At 41.2% G+C, this 13,249-nt stretch overlaps 1 protein-coding gene across 1 annotated transcript in view; it reads left to right on the forward strand.

Annotated features, from left to right (window-relative positions):
- Positions 1-13,249, forward strand: part of DAAM2 (dishevelled associated activator of morphogenesis 2) — a 217,102-nt gene that overhangs the window by 186,154 nt on the left and 17,699 nt on the right. The window contains exons 18-23 of the mRNA XM_054162421.1: positions 5,015-5,099; positions 6,630-6,736; positions 8,119-8,207; positions 8,977-9,145; positions 10,760-10,867; positions 12,747-12,807. Of these exons, the coding sequence (XP_054018396.1) occupies positions 5,015-5,099; positions 6,630-6,736; positions 8,119-8,207; positions 8,977-9,145; positions 10,760-10,867; positions 12,747-12,807 (619 nt within the window). The remainder of the gene's footprint in view (positions 1-5,014; positions 5,100-6,629; positions 6,737-8,118; positions 8,208-8,976; positions 9,146-10,759; positions 10,868-12,746; positions 12,808-13,249) is intronic.

Below are 13,249 nucleotides of genomic sequence, written 5' to 3' on the forward strand. Positions count from 1 at the left end.
AGAAAGCCTATTTCTCATGACATGTTGATATAATAGTCTAAGATACACCTGGAAAAATGTTCCAGCTGTTGCTCCCAAAAGGTTAAGACACTGTCTTCACTGATGAGATAAATTGGCAGCTGAGGTAAGAGGATGTGAAAAGGTGGCTGAATCTTTGTCTTCTGAGTGAACATGCAGTCAGACCAGGCTGATTTTTGAACGTTGCTTCTGAAAGCAGGGAAACATCTCTTTTCCCTGCCTTTATGGAGTAGTGACAACGACTATTCTCAAAATGTAGACATATAAGATCTTGCAGTTTGGCAGTTCTACAGAGACTTAGGAGACCTCAGGAGACCTCAGGAGTTAGAGAAAGCTTATGTCCCAATCACAAAATGTGGGAATGCATTGACTAGTAGATTGTGTGAAATGAGGTGTTGAGATGAAGAATTCTGAAGTCAGCAAAAGCCAAGATTTGAGTGAGCTGTACAAACTGGCCTTAGGATGCAGCTATGTGTCTGTCAGTCAGTGCCTCTCACTGTCACAGCTACTACTGTTGGCATCTCTTGGAAGCACTGTGGTTCTGTTGAATGGATGTATGTGCCCTGTAATGTTATCAGATGACAGGTGGAGTGGATTTTTTTTCTCAGAACATTTAACCAGTACTCAGGCTGTGATTTCTACTTGTTTTAAGCAGATGGATAGTTAAGTAATCTACCTGCAGTGACTCTTTTTGTTAAACATTGGTTTGAAGGCGAGATGTTCACAGAGGCAACAAATGGGCAGATGGTTTCATGTGGACACACTAGCTATCACTATTCTAGCAAGTAGGATGATAATAAATTTAAATTTGTCTCACTGGGAAATGCCACAGCAATGTGCTCCAAAAATAAGGCACTTCAGTAATAGTAGCCCAGTGGGGATCGGTCTCTTCTCCCAGGCAACCACCAACAGAACAAGAGAACACAGGGAGGTTTAGGTTGGATGTAAGGAAGAAGTTCTTCCCAGAAAGAGTGATTTGCCATTGGAATGTGCTGCCCAGGGAGGTGGTGGAGTCCCCATCACTGGAGGTGTTTAAGAAGAGACTGGATGAGGCAGTGGGTGCCATGGTTTAGTTGATTAGATGGTGTTGGGTGATAGGTTGGACTTGAGATCTTGAAGGTCTTTTCCAACTTTATTTATTCTTATTCTAATTCTAGAAATAGAAAATGGCCCTGACACATGATAATCTGTTCCCTTCTCCAATGTAAATGGTAGAGGGGGCTTGTGATCCCTGTGGTATGGGAATTTAATGTAGCTGGAACAAAACTCTGGGTTCTCTGGTGGTAGGCAAGCATGTTTCATTCTTAAAAGCTAAGTACAATCCAAGAAATTAAAACATGAAATAACTCACTTTTTCCTCTGACTGGGGGAGATGGTTAATTAGCAACAAGTATTCTGCTTTGATCCATGGGCAGGGAAGAATGAAAGGGGGAGGTTACTCTGAGTTAAATCAATGGGTATATTTAAGGAGGAAAAATGAGTGAGCATTGGACGTCTGTAAGGGAAGTTGATGTGAAACTGCAACATGTCTCGCAGGCATGTTCAGAGTCAGGCTTCTGGCTTTCTCTAAGAGGACAAAACAATAAACCACTTGATGTCTGCAAGTGAAGCTGGTGTTAAATCAGCCGAGGTGTCCTGGGGAGATTAGTGATGAATTACTCTGCAGAGTCAATAGAGATTGTTTATGAAGCCGGAGGGGATTGAGGGAGGCAGGATAAGTACCATATCAGAAGTTATTTGGTACTTGTTGAGCTTTAACATTGCTTGAAGATGACTCAAGCAGTTGGACTTCCATATGTTGCCACCAGATGTATGGGTGAGGGAAGAAGGAGGGAGTATTCTCCCTGAAGATCCTTTTCCTTCCTCCTCTGACCAGCGTCAGGCTGCTGTAGAACAAAAGCAGTCAGTATCTGTGCTATGAATGCTGCAGATGAAGAAAATGGGCACTGTGTTTTCTTCTGGTCCTGCTTACTTCCTGAGTTCTTATGCCAGGATCTGTGATTTGGTGAAGTGTTAGGCAGAGAGAGCACAGCTTGAATCATATGCTGTTCTGAATTGAGTTGTCCCCAGCGGCTGGAGGAAGACTGCTTATATCTGCAAAGCTTGTAAGAAAGTCATTGCAATTTCCAATAGATAATGAAATGTAATTTCTGTAATATAAATTTTTGGTCCATAATTCCACTTTAATTTGCTGTCTGTCCTATAGGAGTTTTAAGCTCTGAGAGATGCCTCTCTATTCACTTCTAAATTGAAAGATTTGTATGCATCTGCTTTAGGTTCCACTTTAATCAGTTCACCTGTTTCTGTTTAAAAGCAGCACATCTGTTTCACATTACTGCTGACCATCTTTAAGATCTACTGCATGGCTGGGTATAAGTTTTGAAGAATCACTTGATTAACAGTTATTTGGCCAGTTATTCAGACAGTGTTTAAGGAGGAAGATCCCTGTTTTGTGCTGTTGATACTTACAGCTCTTGAGAGCTCTAACCCTAACCCTAAACCTGCCCCAGAAAAGGAACAAGACCAGTTTTGAAGAATAAGATTGTTTTGCTGCAGTTGTAATTGGATTGGTAATAATCTAGGATGCACACCTGCAGGCACTGTGACCTAGCTACAGGCCTGTAAGTGACTAAGTTAAACTGCTTCTCAGCAGGGGGCTGGCAAGCTTTATGCTTCTCTCTACTGTGGACTAAACCATTCAAGCCAGATGTTTTTCTGCTGATGGCAGGGCACAGAATCATCCAAGAAATCAAAGTGTTTGTATAACTGTCTGTCCTTGGGGCTCTCAATTATTTTTGAACAGAAGATGTTTTCAAGTGCATTTAGTGCTGATGAATGGCAGCAAACAGAGGAGCTTGGAGTCTGAAGTTCCCCAGGCTCCTGGACAGAAGAGCAATAATACACACTACACTGTCTGTTGTGTTGATATAACTTAAACCTGTCTGTTTGGTCCTGTTTATGAATTCTCAAATGCACACAGAGGTATATGCACATGTAGTGAGGTGGTCAGTTATTGGCACGGAAAAAAACATGAAAATTGTTTTAATTCTTTTTATCTTACATGAAAGTAGCAATAAACCCACCAGCACCCCACTGCTGTTCACGGGCTGGTTTATTCTGTCCCCTCTGACAGGCTGTGCCTGTGTTACAGGGCAGAGCTAATCTGCAGATTCCAGATTCTAGAAAATGTAAAGATGCTCTCTAAAGGGAAAATTAAACAAAAGCAAAACCACAACCGACGAAATGTAGCACTTCAAAAACTGTAGGCACCAAATTGTCTAAGCGTGTGTATTTGTGTCTGCTAGGAGCCAGGCCCATACCCACCAACGTGCTACTCAGCCCTCATGTGGTTGCAGGGTTTGATCAGTTCAGGGTCACAGAACCATGGACTTTACAATTCGTGATTATTAAAGCCAAAAGAAACCTTTTGGTTTTCTCATTGAGCCTGTAGAACTTCATGCAGAACCCCATGTACTGAGGTTTGTTGTTTTGATCCCAAGTCAAACTGATGACCTAAAGTAAAATGTTTCCAGCCTTTTCATTTTAAAGCTTCTAATCCTTATATCTCAGCCAAGTGAGGCCCAATTATGCAGCTTTTCTGGAAATTCAGTAGCTTTATCTCTAGCTGGTATCAGTTTGCCTCCTTTTCAAATGCAGACATGATGAGGGGCCAGGAATGGAGTGAGAGCAAGTAGTTCAGAGGTGTAATATTTAGAAGCTTTTGAATGTCTGCTGATTCATATTTTAGTTTCCAGCTGTTGGTTATATTGGGCAATATTAAAATGTTTAAAGTTTCTTAGATTTAGCAATATTTCCTGTCTGTAAAAACAAAGCTCACTCTTTTACTGAGTTCCAAATGGCAATATAATGTGGAATATCAACATGGAATTTCTTAGTACAGAAGACAAAAACATTCCGCTTCAAGCACCAGCCTCCCATTTATATTTGCATTTTCTCTTTCTGCTGTTAATTAGGTTGATTGTAGAAGGTCCATGGAGACTGCAGACTTCACTCCTTAAATATGTCTTTATACATTTTCCTGTTTCAGTCCCCAAACTGAGATTTTCTTGTGTATGTGGTTTCCTTTACGGTTCATTTGGTCCTCTCCTCCTCTCCTGAAATGACTGATGAGGGTGTCATGAGGTGGGGGTGGTGGGATAGAATTCATCACTGTGTGCATTTCTTTGTTGACATCTGCACTGCAAACTACCAAGATCATTTCATGCAATCTATCAAACAGCCTCTCAAAAATCATAAATTTTGACTTCTCCTGATCTTCCTTGGACTTCAGATGGAGACCTTGAGAGGTTTATTAATTGATTTTGAATTGTTTTGTTGTAGCTGGTGGCCCCTCCTCATTGCACAGAGATGGGCAGGAGTAGGCAGGAAGGGGAGTCTAATAGCTTATGTAATGTTATAAGCTCTTGTTTACAGAGTTTATTTCATGTTGGATATGAAACATGAACACATAGATGCTGTCAATTCCTTCATCAGCTGAGACTGCTGACAAACTGAACTTACCTAGCAGAACCAGCCTCCTTGTTAAAAAAAAACAACAAACCTGTTCTCAGATCTGTAAGGGAGAGATCAGTCCCATTACGTGTTACTCTGGGAGGTGCTTTAATTTTCACAAGCCAGGATGTTACACGGGCTCACAGTTACTTAGAAGTCACATCGATTTGAGGTATTTTGCTATAGCAAAAGAGAGGCTTTGATATGAGGGAAGGTGGAAGCACTTTTGGGTGTATAAGCATGTCTATCAAAATTTACTTTTTAATGCATGTTTAATTGGCTAAAGAGGATAAAAAATACATGATCTATAAAATCTCTGCCTTTGGCAGTTCATCTTAGTGAATAATCTAGAATAGCAGCTTCATAGTAAAGCTTCCCATGGTTCTTTTGTTACTTTTTAGTGCAGCTTTCCAAGCTTTCTACTTTCTAAATTGTTATTCACTTAAGTGTTACACTAATGGTACAATATTGATGCTGTTGAAAGGCTGAAGCTGTCTAATGAAGAAATCAGACAAGCAATCTTGAAGATGGATGAACAAGAAGACCTAGCAAAAGATATGCTTGAGCAGGTGAGAAAGATTATGGTCAGATCTTAAATTCTTCACTGTCTTCTTTTCGCCTGAAATAAGTGAATATGTGTCTGGGTTGTGCTGGTATATCTGGAGAGCTGAACTTGGTCCTGTCACGTTATGGAGCTGCACCTAGGAGCATGAGCAAAGGATTTTTCCCAGTGTTGTCAGATATACCTCTGTCATGTAACTCTATTCCTATGCTGATTTCACAACAGTTTTCTCTTCTTGCAAAATGTGCATGTTTAGAGTTGGTATGAGGTTTCCTTTTGTGTCTCCTCACCTGTGACTCCCGTAATTTTTCCCACCTCTTCTTTACATCTCTGATATGTTCTTCTTTTCTTTTTTTTTTTTTCTTTTGTTTTCTTAACCTCCTTTCTCTGCTTGTATTTCCATTAGGAAATGCTACGAACCAGGCCATGTAGGTCAGCAGTTAGAGAACCGTGACTAGAGGGTTCTCACATTCTAACAAGAAGAGTTAGAAAAGGAGTCATGGACTTTTGTCCCCTGTAGGTGGTTTACTGTGTAGCTTGTGAGGAAAAAAACAATTAAACCACCATTGTCCAATTCCCCTCATTTTCAGAGGGTGAGAGATGATGCTTTGACCAATGACACATATGATAAAGTTCCTTAGCAATGTGCAAGATGTTTTAGTTCTAAATTCCCTGACAAATTCAGTGTATGCAGTTACAATATTTGATCATGTACAAAAAGGTTTTTCTATGGAAATTTATAGCCTACTTCTGATGTTATCTGAATGCTCACAGCTGCTCTAGAACTCCCTGCAAGCTTCTGATGCTCCACATCTTTGAATATTGCATTTGGGGGGAGTGGTAAAAAAGTGGTAAAGTGGTAAAAAAGCAAATGCTTAGTACACCTTGTGGGCACTGTTTGTGGGTGTGCGCTCAGGCTCTGTGTGTTGCAATATTTATAACCAGAATAAATCACAGCTACCATCAGGTAAGTCAAAAATCTGTCAAAATATGAGCTTTTAAGGTCAGCATGTGACCAGCAGCCAGTGTCAAATATATACCAAGTTGCTTGGTTATTGTTTATTGTTTCAGCAGTGTAGGGCAGACCCAAGAGATGAGCTTGTGTGTGCTATAGAATGGGCATGATGGGTATTTCACACTGAGTGGGACACATCCCACTCTTGTTTGCACCAATGTTAACTCCAAGTGCCGCTGTGGGAATCAAAGTTCTCTCTGTGCTTCCCCTTGGGTAAATTGCACCAGCACTTGGCCTTTAGGATTTAGCAACAGGAAGTTCCCCATAGAATTAAAAAGTTAATCTAATGGGGTCAGTGAAGGATAAAGGTGGAACCACAAGCAAAGCTTTTAAAAAGGTCAGGTTTGTGGCCACAGCTGCACTTTTTTGAGGTTAGGATCACACAGCTGAGCCTATGTAATGTTTCCTCATGTTACTGAGGTCCTTCTTTCTCTCTGTCACAGTTTGTTTGTGCCTCTCTGTTGCTCTCTCCTTTTCCTTGGATCTCTCATCTTGGTATTTGATTTGTGTCTCTTACTCTAGCTGCTCAAGTTTGTTCCTGAAAAGAGTGATACCGACCTGTTGGAGGAGCATAAACATGAAATTGAGCGCATGGCCCGAGCAGATCGATTCCTCTTTGAAATGAGCAGGTCTGTTTGATACACCATGGTAAAGTGCATAGCAGGGGTGCTTCTTGGAAGCAGCTGTAATTGCTATTGAAAATGGATCACCTGAAATTGAGGGAAACATGCAAGAGATTGTGGACCAGCCTTATACCCTGCATTTGCCAGAAGCCCACAAATGTTACAAATGTTTCTGTCCATTACACAAAGTTTTTGTTGGTGACAGCACTCTTTACACTTCCACTTAAGGCCCAATCCCCTGATGATGTGCAGAAGTCTGCCTCCTCTGTCTAAACTTGTTTGCACAAAATGGACTTCAGACCCAACTATCAGATGAAGTGCAGCTGGAGGTGTGGTGGTTTGAGCCTTAAATGGGATTTAAGAGCTCAGATGCAGGGGGGTGGTGGGGGCAAGACTGAGAATCCCTCCCTTGCTTCTCCCTTTCCCCCCTTCCTCAAGGAAAAAAAAGGAAAGAAAGGGGGATAAGGATAAAAAAAAAAGGGGGAGGTGAATCTACCAAAAAATAATTTGGAGTTGGTTTGGAAGTAGAGAGGTAGAATTTTCTTTGAACTATATATATATATATATATATAAAACAATAACAGGAAAGGTTCACAAGGGGTAAGGAACAAGGATGGATAGGGAGAATATATATACAAAACCAACAATCATTTGAAGATGCAGCGGGGAGAAAGGCCAGTCCTGACCACATGGCAGAGAACCAGGAAACGAGCAGCAACTCTCTGAGTCCTTTCGTCCCGGAGAGGCAAAAGTAAAAGAGAGCAAATGGCTGCAGTGTCTTCCTTTTTATAGGCTTGCTGGACAGGGAGGGGAAGTGGAACAGAGTAACTCAGTTTCCCAGGGGGAAAACCCCCTCCAGCGAGAGCAGAGCTCTCACAACCCCTCCACCCCGCTTTCTGTTCAGTTATCCCATCTCCTAACTTTCTGACTTCTTTCTTGTTCCAGCTCGGCTACATCCCCAATCAGTATTAACATCTTGCTCTGCTAATTGAGATGCAGTTGGCATCTCCTGGAGTCACCATCCCCTAGAGGTGTTAAAAAAATATGTAGACATGTCACTTTGGGACATGGTTTTGTGGGCATGGTGGAGATGGGTTGACAATTGGACTTGATGATCCTAGTGGTCTTTTCCAACCTTAATGATCTTATGATTCTGAAATAAATTCTGCCAGCTCTATTTCAGTTGTGATCAAAACATGCTTTGAGAACCTTCATTTTCATAACAAGGTCTGTTATGTAGTGATATGTTCAAACTATGTTTGTAATCCCATCCATAGGCTTTATGGGACTCAACATCCAACCGTTAGATTTATGTAGGAAGCATACTGGCCCTGGGCTTCAAGATATAGCTCTGGTTCAGTGTTGCCTTCCCTCTACCCTTCAAACAGGATTGACCACTACCAACAGCGACTCCAAGCATTATTCTTTAAGAAGAAATTTCCAGAGAGACTGGCAGAAGCAAAACCAAAAGTGGAAGGTATGCTTGAAGCTTTTGCTGAGAATTGGGTCAAGGGGCAAGGAAGATTGTCTTCAAAGGAGGTGTGTTTACAGTGTGTGCTGTGGTCGTGGAGCCAGTGAGTCCAAGGCACATCATGTGCTAAGAAATGAATTCTGTCAGACACTCTTCTTGCACCCATTGACTTAATAAAGTAAGTTTCATGATATTGTTACATTGCAAATATGACCTGACAGATGTGCTACCAGGCTGTGCTGAGATGCCAAAAGCTTTCATGGCATTTCTGTGCAGGTCAGGCTTACCTTCTCACCCTCATGTCCTTGCATCTTACCTATCCATGAGGCAGTTAGAATAGATGCCTCAGAACCATGGCATTCTGGAAATGTGTAACTTATAAGGAGGGGAGAGGTCCATGGCTTCTGTGTCATATCCATGGTTATCGCAGAGAAGTGAATGTATTCTACTCTAAGGTTTTCAGATGAGCTTAAGCCTTCTCCTCTATTTTTACTGGCTGTTTTTAGAGTGTGAAGTCTGGGAGAATAGCCTTGGTCCTAGGTTCAGAGGAGCATCCTTACAGGCTAGATGTAGTGCATACAGTTGTCCTGGTTCTAGGCATGTCAACGTGGGAAGGATGGTACACACACAAACTGTGTTGCAACATTTACTGGGCAACAGTCAGCTAAGTATTTTAGGGTAGTTCAAATTAAGGGCCCAAGCATGTTAGAAACAGCCACTGTGCCATAACCTGTTAAATTAAATTTTTTTAAGCTTTTTTTTTTTCCCTTTCCAGCCATTCTTCTGGCATCCAAAGAACTCATTCGAAGCAAGCGTTTGAGGCAGCTCCTGGAGGTAGTTCTGGCCTTTGGGAATTACATGAACAAGGGTCAAAGAGGAAGTGCTTATGGCTTTAAAGTCTCCAGCCTGAACAAAATTGCAGACACCAAATCCAGCATAGACAGGTAGGCCAGAAGGCCATAAATGAGTTGGTTACTGTGCTGCTGCATCTCATATTATAGTAATGAAAGTGGGGTTTGTTTGGTTTTAGCTCTGTAGACCACTTAAAATAATGTCTTGTTTGTCATTTAAGCAGTGCTTTTCACTGTGAAAGATCCTGCAGTGCTCAAATTCTGCTTTTTCTTTGGATAATGCATGTTGGTGGTTGCATTGTGTTTCTCAACACTATGGAAAGATGATCAAATTTAGGATTTCACAAATAACCAAAGTAAGTTTGGGAAGAGGAAGAATTTCTATGGAATTTGCTCTTTACACCAAAATTGTAGGACCATGGTTTTGCAAAAATGGAAAAGAAAAAAAAAGAGAAAGCACAAAACCACTCTGACCATAGTTTTATGTCTCCTGAGAAACATGGCATATGTTTGTGATGCAGGACTGTCATAAACTGACTCTCTACCTACACTAGTAATGGAACCACGAAGAATTTCTCAGAGAGTCTGAGCCTGGTTGTGGCTAGAGCAGTTAAGGTTTTGAGGAGGAAGAGCACGTTTGTGGTCATTATGATATCCATGTTTATGGACATGGGCTGCAGGTCATTGCAGTGCCAGCCCATGTTTTGCCTCACATCCCCATACTGTTTCTGGATATTAATTCATCTGTGACTGAGTAGAGAATACAACTTTTGGGCTCCAGTACTACTATGGTTTTCCTTGGAGATCTCGCATACTGGTTTGCACTAACTCACACCTTCCTTGACTTGTAAGACCTGCTGAGGCCATGGTTGTGGTGAAACAACTTCAAGCTGTGACAGTATGAATAATGGCAATAAGAAACCATAAGAAATTCACCCATACCTAATGGAATTTGAACAAACAGAGAGATGTGTTTTTACTGCCACAATGGCCTTTCCATATTCCAAGGCTAACACTTTTGTAGCTAATGTTGACCATTTTTATATTTTTTTGCCTTAATGTAGCTTGGTTTGGTTTTTCCATATATTAAATATCCTGTGCAGGTTCTGTTTTCTCTAGTTCCTAGGGAGTGGTGCAACAATGGCCGTCTGCTGCCTTGCCTGTCACTTAACCATATAGCACCCACCTCAAATAGCTGTTAAGGCTGGCTGTTCTCTCTACGTACAAAATTCCCTGATGCAAAATTCATGTACTTTACAAATTGTCTTAAACATCTCACATACCTCCCATTTCAATCCACTCCTAAAGCTGCCATTGCATTTGTAGCAGGGGGCCTGACCACTACTCAGATTTAGCTGTTTCATTATTGTAGGAGTTGTCTTTGTAGCGGTGGTGGAGTCACCAACACTGGAGTTTTTTTAGGAAGAGATGGGGCACTTAGTGCCATGGTTTAGTTGATTAGATAGTGTTGGGTGATAGGTTGGACTCCATGGTCTCAAAGGTCTTTTCCAACCTGGTTAATTCTACTCTCATTCTCCTCTAATTCTCCTCTAATTCTCCTCTAATTCTCCTCTAATTCTCCTCTAATTCTCCTCTAATTCTACTCTAATTCTCCAGACTATAAGAACCTTTTAATCTTCTTAGTTAACTCTTAGGTTTTATCCACATTGTTGATTGTTTGTTGGTGGTGTTTTGTTTTGTTTTTAGGAACATTACACTGCTGCACTATTTAATTATGATCTTTGAAAAGAATTATCCAGATATCCTAGATATTCAGTCTGAACTGCAACATCTTCCAGAAGCAGCAAAAGTCAAGTAAGTGCGGTTCTATTGCTTGTTCCCAGAGATGGAGTTCTCACTGGCTTCTGTTAATTTAGTGATAAGCACTATTTTTTCATTGCAGTCTTCTAATCTCCTGGCCAGATCAAATACCTTTGCTGACATCCTTGATGTTATTCAGATGTGCTTCGACAGAGAATTTTGGTCCAGAAACATTTGTAGATAACTAAACTGACCACTTTTCTTCAGATATGCCTCTGCCTGGCTTATTTCTGAATCTGGTGTCATAACTAGACTGGTTGTTGTTTGTAACTCACTCGCAATATTCTGTGGTTCTCCATCTAAGTCATGTGGTGTTTTTTCCTCATTAAGTGAGGGGTTGTTTCCAAGGCAGTCAGTTAGGCATGGAGGCTACAGTGACCCCTTTTCAGGAAGATCATTTAAAATTTTGCACAAATCAGTCTTTTACAGAGATGTGGAAAGCATCATACCTTCTGAACAAATTGCAGTGACATTTTTTACCACTTCTGTAGGTGTTTGTGGTAAAAGAATGCACAAGGATCCCCCCAAATACTAACATTCCTTTTTAAAGCACTGTCCAAAAATAGCTTGAGGGGTTTGGAGCACAAGCTCTATGAGGAGAGGCTGAGGGAGCTGGGGTTGCTTGGCCTGGAGAAGAGGAGGCTCAGAGGAGACCTTCTTGCTGTCTACAACTACCCAAAGGGAGGTTGCAGCCAGATGGGGGTTGGTCTCTTGTCCCTGGTAACCAGCACCAGAACAAGAGGACAGTCTCAAGCTGTGCCAGGGGAGGTTTAGGCTGGATGTTAGGAAGAAGTTCTTCCCAGAAAGAGTGATTGGTCATTGGAATGCACTTCCCAGGGAGGTGGTGGAGTCACCATCACTGGAGGTGTTTAAGATGAGACTGGATGGGGTGCTTGGAGCCATGGTTAAGTTGATTAGATGGTGTTGGGTGATAGGTTGGACTCCATGATCTCAAAGGTCTTTTCCAACCTGGTTAATTCTATTCTATTTCTGTTCTTTTCTATTCTTTGCATAGTATTTGCTGAGCCATGAATTTTTGTGGAGGGAATTACTCCACATAGTGAAAGACAAGTAAAAAATAAATGTAGATTCACACTTAGAGGCATTTACTAATGCTTTAGTGGTGGTTTTGAGATGCAAACTGCTACTCACCAAATTTTTGGAGGAGATGCCTGCTGCCTCACAAATAGGTACTACCAAGTTACCTGGAAATTAAAAGTAGTTATTTTTTTTATATATATACAGGTCCAAGAAAAATCGTGTTGTTTGGATATGATGAGCAGAAATTCAGTACAACACTTGTTCTAATTAATGCAACTGAGCATGTATTAAAATTAACAGTTGAGTTATGCACTCAGTTACAATGTAAACTTGCAAGGCAGAAATGCAGTTGAAAAGAACAATGCTTGCACTGTGAGAAGAACAGAAATCATGTGTAAATGTGCTGTTAATGGGAATTAGTAGTTAAATTGCTCAAGAGTCATATGCAGAGATAATCTGAGACCCCAGTAATGTGCACGCTTATGTGTCAGATGATTATCACAAATAGACCCTGTGGCATAGGCTCCTTGCTAGAGGGTCAAGCTTAGCTTACAGGGCAGATGTTCTGAAGGTGGCCCCCTCTTCCTCGAAAAATACAAATCTTCAGTGGAGACCACAAGTGAGAAGGGTCTGCCTTAACTTACATCTCATACAAAAAGCATCACAGAACACAGATCCCCTTCCCCTTATTTCATATCATCTGGCATGGCTGGTGCCAGAGGCCAGATGCCAGACTTGATGGGCCAGTAGTCTGCTCTGCTGTGCAGTTCCTGTATTTCTGTGTAACACTGCTCTTTTTGTTTTATCTGCTCTGCATCTGTCTCCTGTGCAGCCTGGTAGAGCTGGAGAAGGAAGTCAACAACATAAAGACTGGATTGAAAGCTGTTGAAGCCGTAAGTATCTGAAGATTTCCAATGTGCCATGCTTAAAATATCTCACTCAGAATCAGGGGCACTATATATTTTATGATAAGAGAAAGTGGGCTTTCTTTTTTGTTCCTTCCCATTCCATTCCAAAATGCATTAACTAAGAAAAAACAAATAAAAGCTCCTCATGTGGAGCTCCTGATGATGATCTTTGCAGACTTAAGCCTAAAGAAAAGCTTATTTGGTCTCAGCCCGGAAAGCAAAAGGAGAGTTTGACAAATGGCAGGGACTGAAAGAAGAAATAAAAATCTTGCTCTTTCTTACTGGAGGCTGACTGGCTGGCTGCTGAACAAGTGTTTCATATGGCTTACCACAATTGAGAGATGGGACGAAGCTTGATGCAAGCAAAGTGTCTACTTTATTGTACAAAGTCATTTCTTTATATAGGCTAACATAATCAAAAGCAACT

The sequence above is a fragment of the Dryobates pubescens genome, chromosome 6 (genome assembly GCF_014839835.1).
Source record: "Dryobates pubescens isolate bDryPub1 chromosome 6, bDryPub1.pri, whole genome shotgun sequence".
In the NCBI taxonomy this organism is placed as follows: domain Eukaryota; kingdom Metazoa; phylum Chordata; class Aves; order Piciformes; family Picidae; genus Dryobates; species Dryobates pubescens.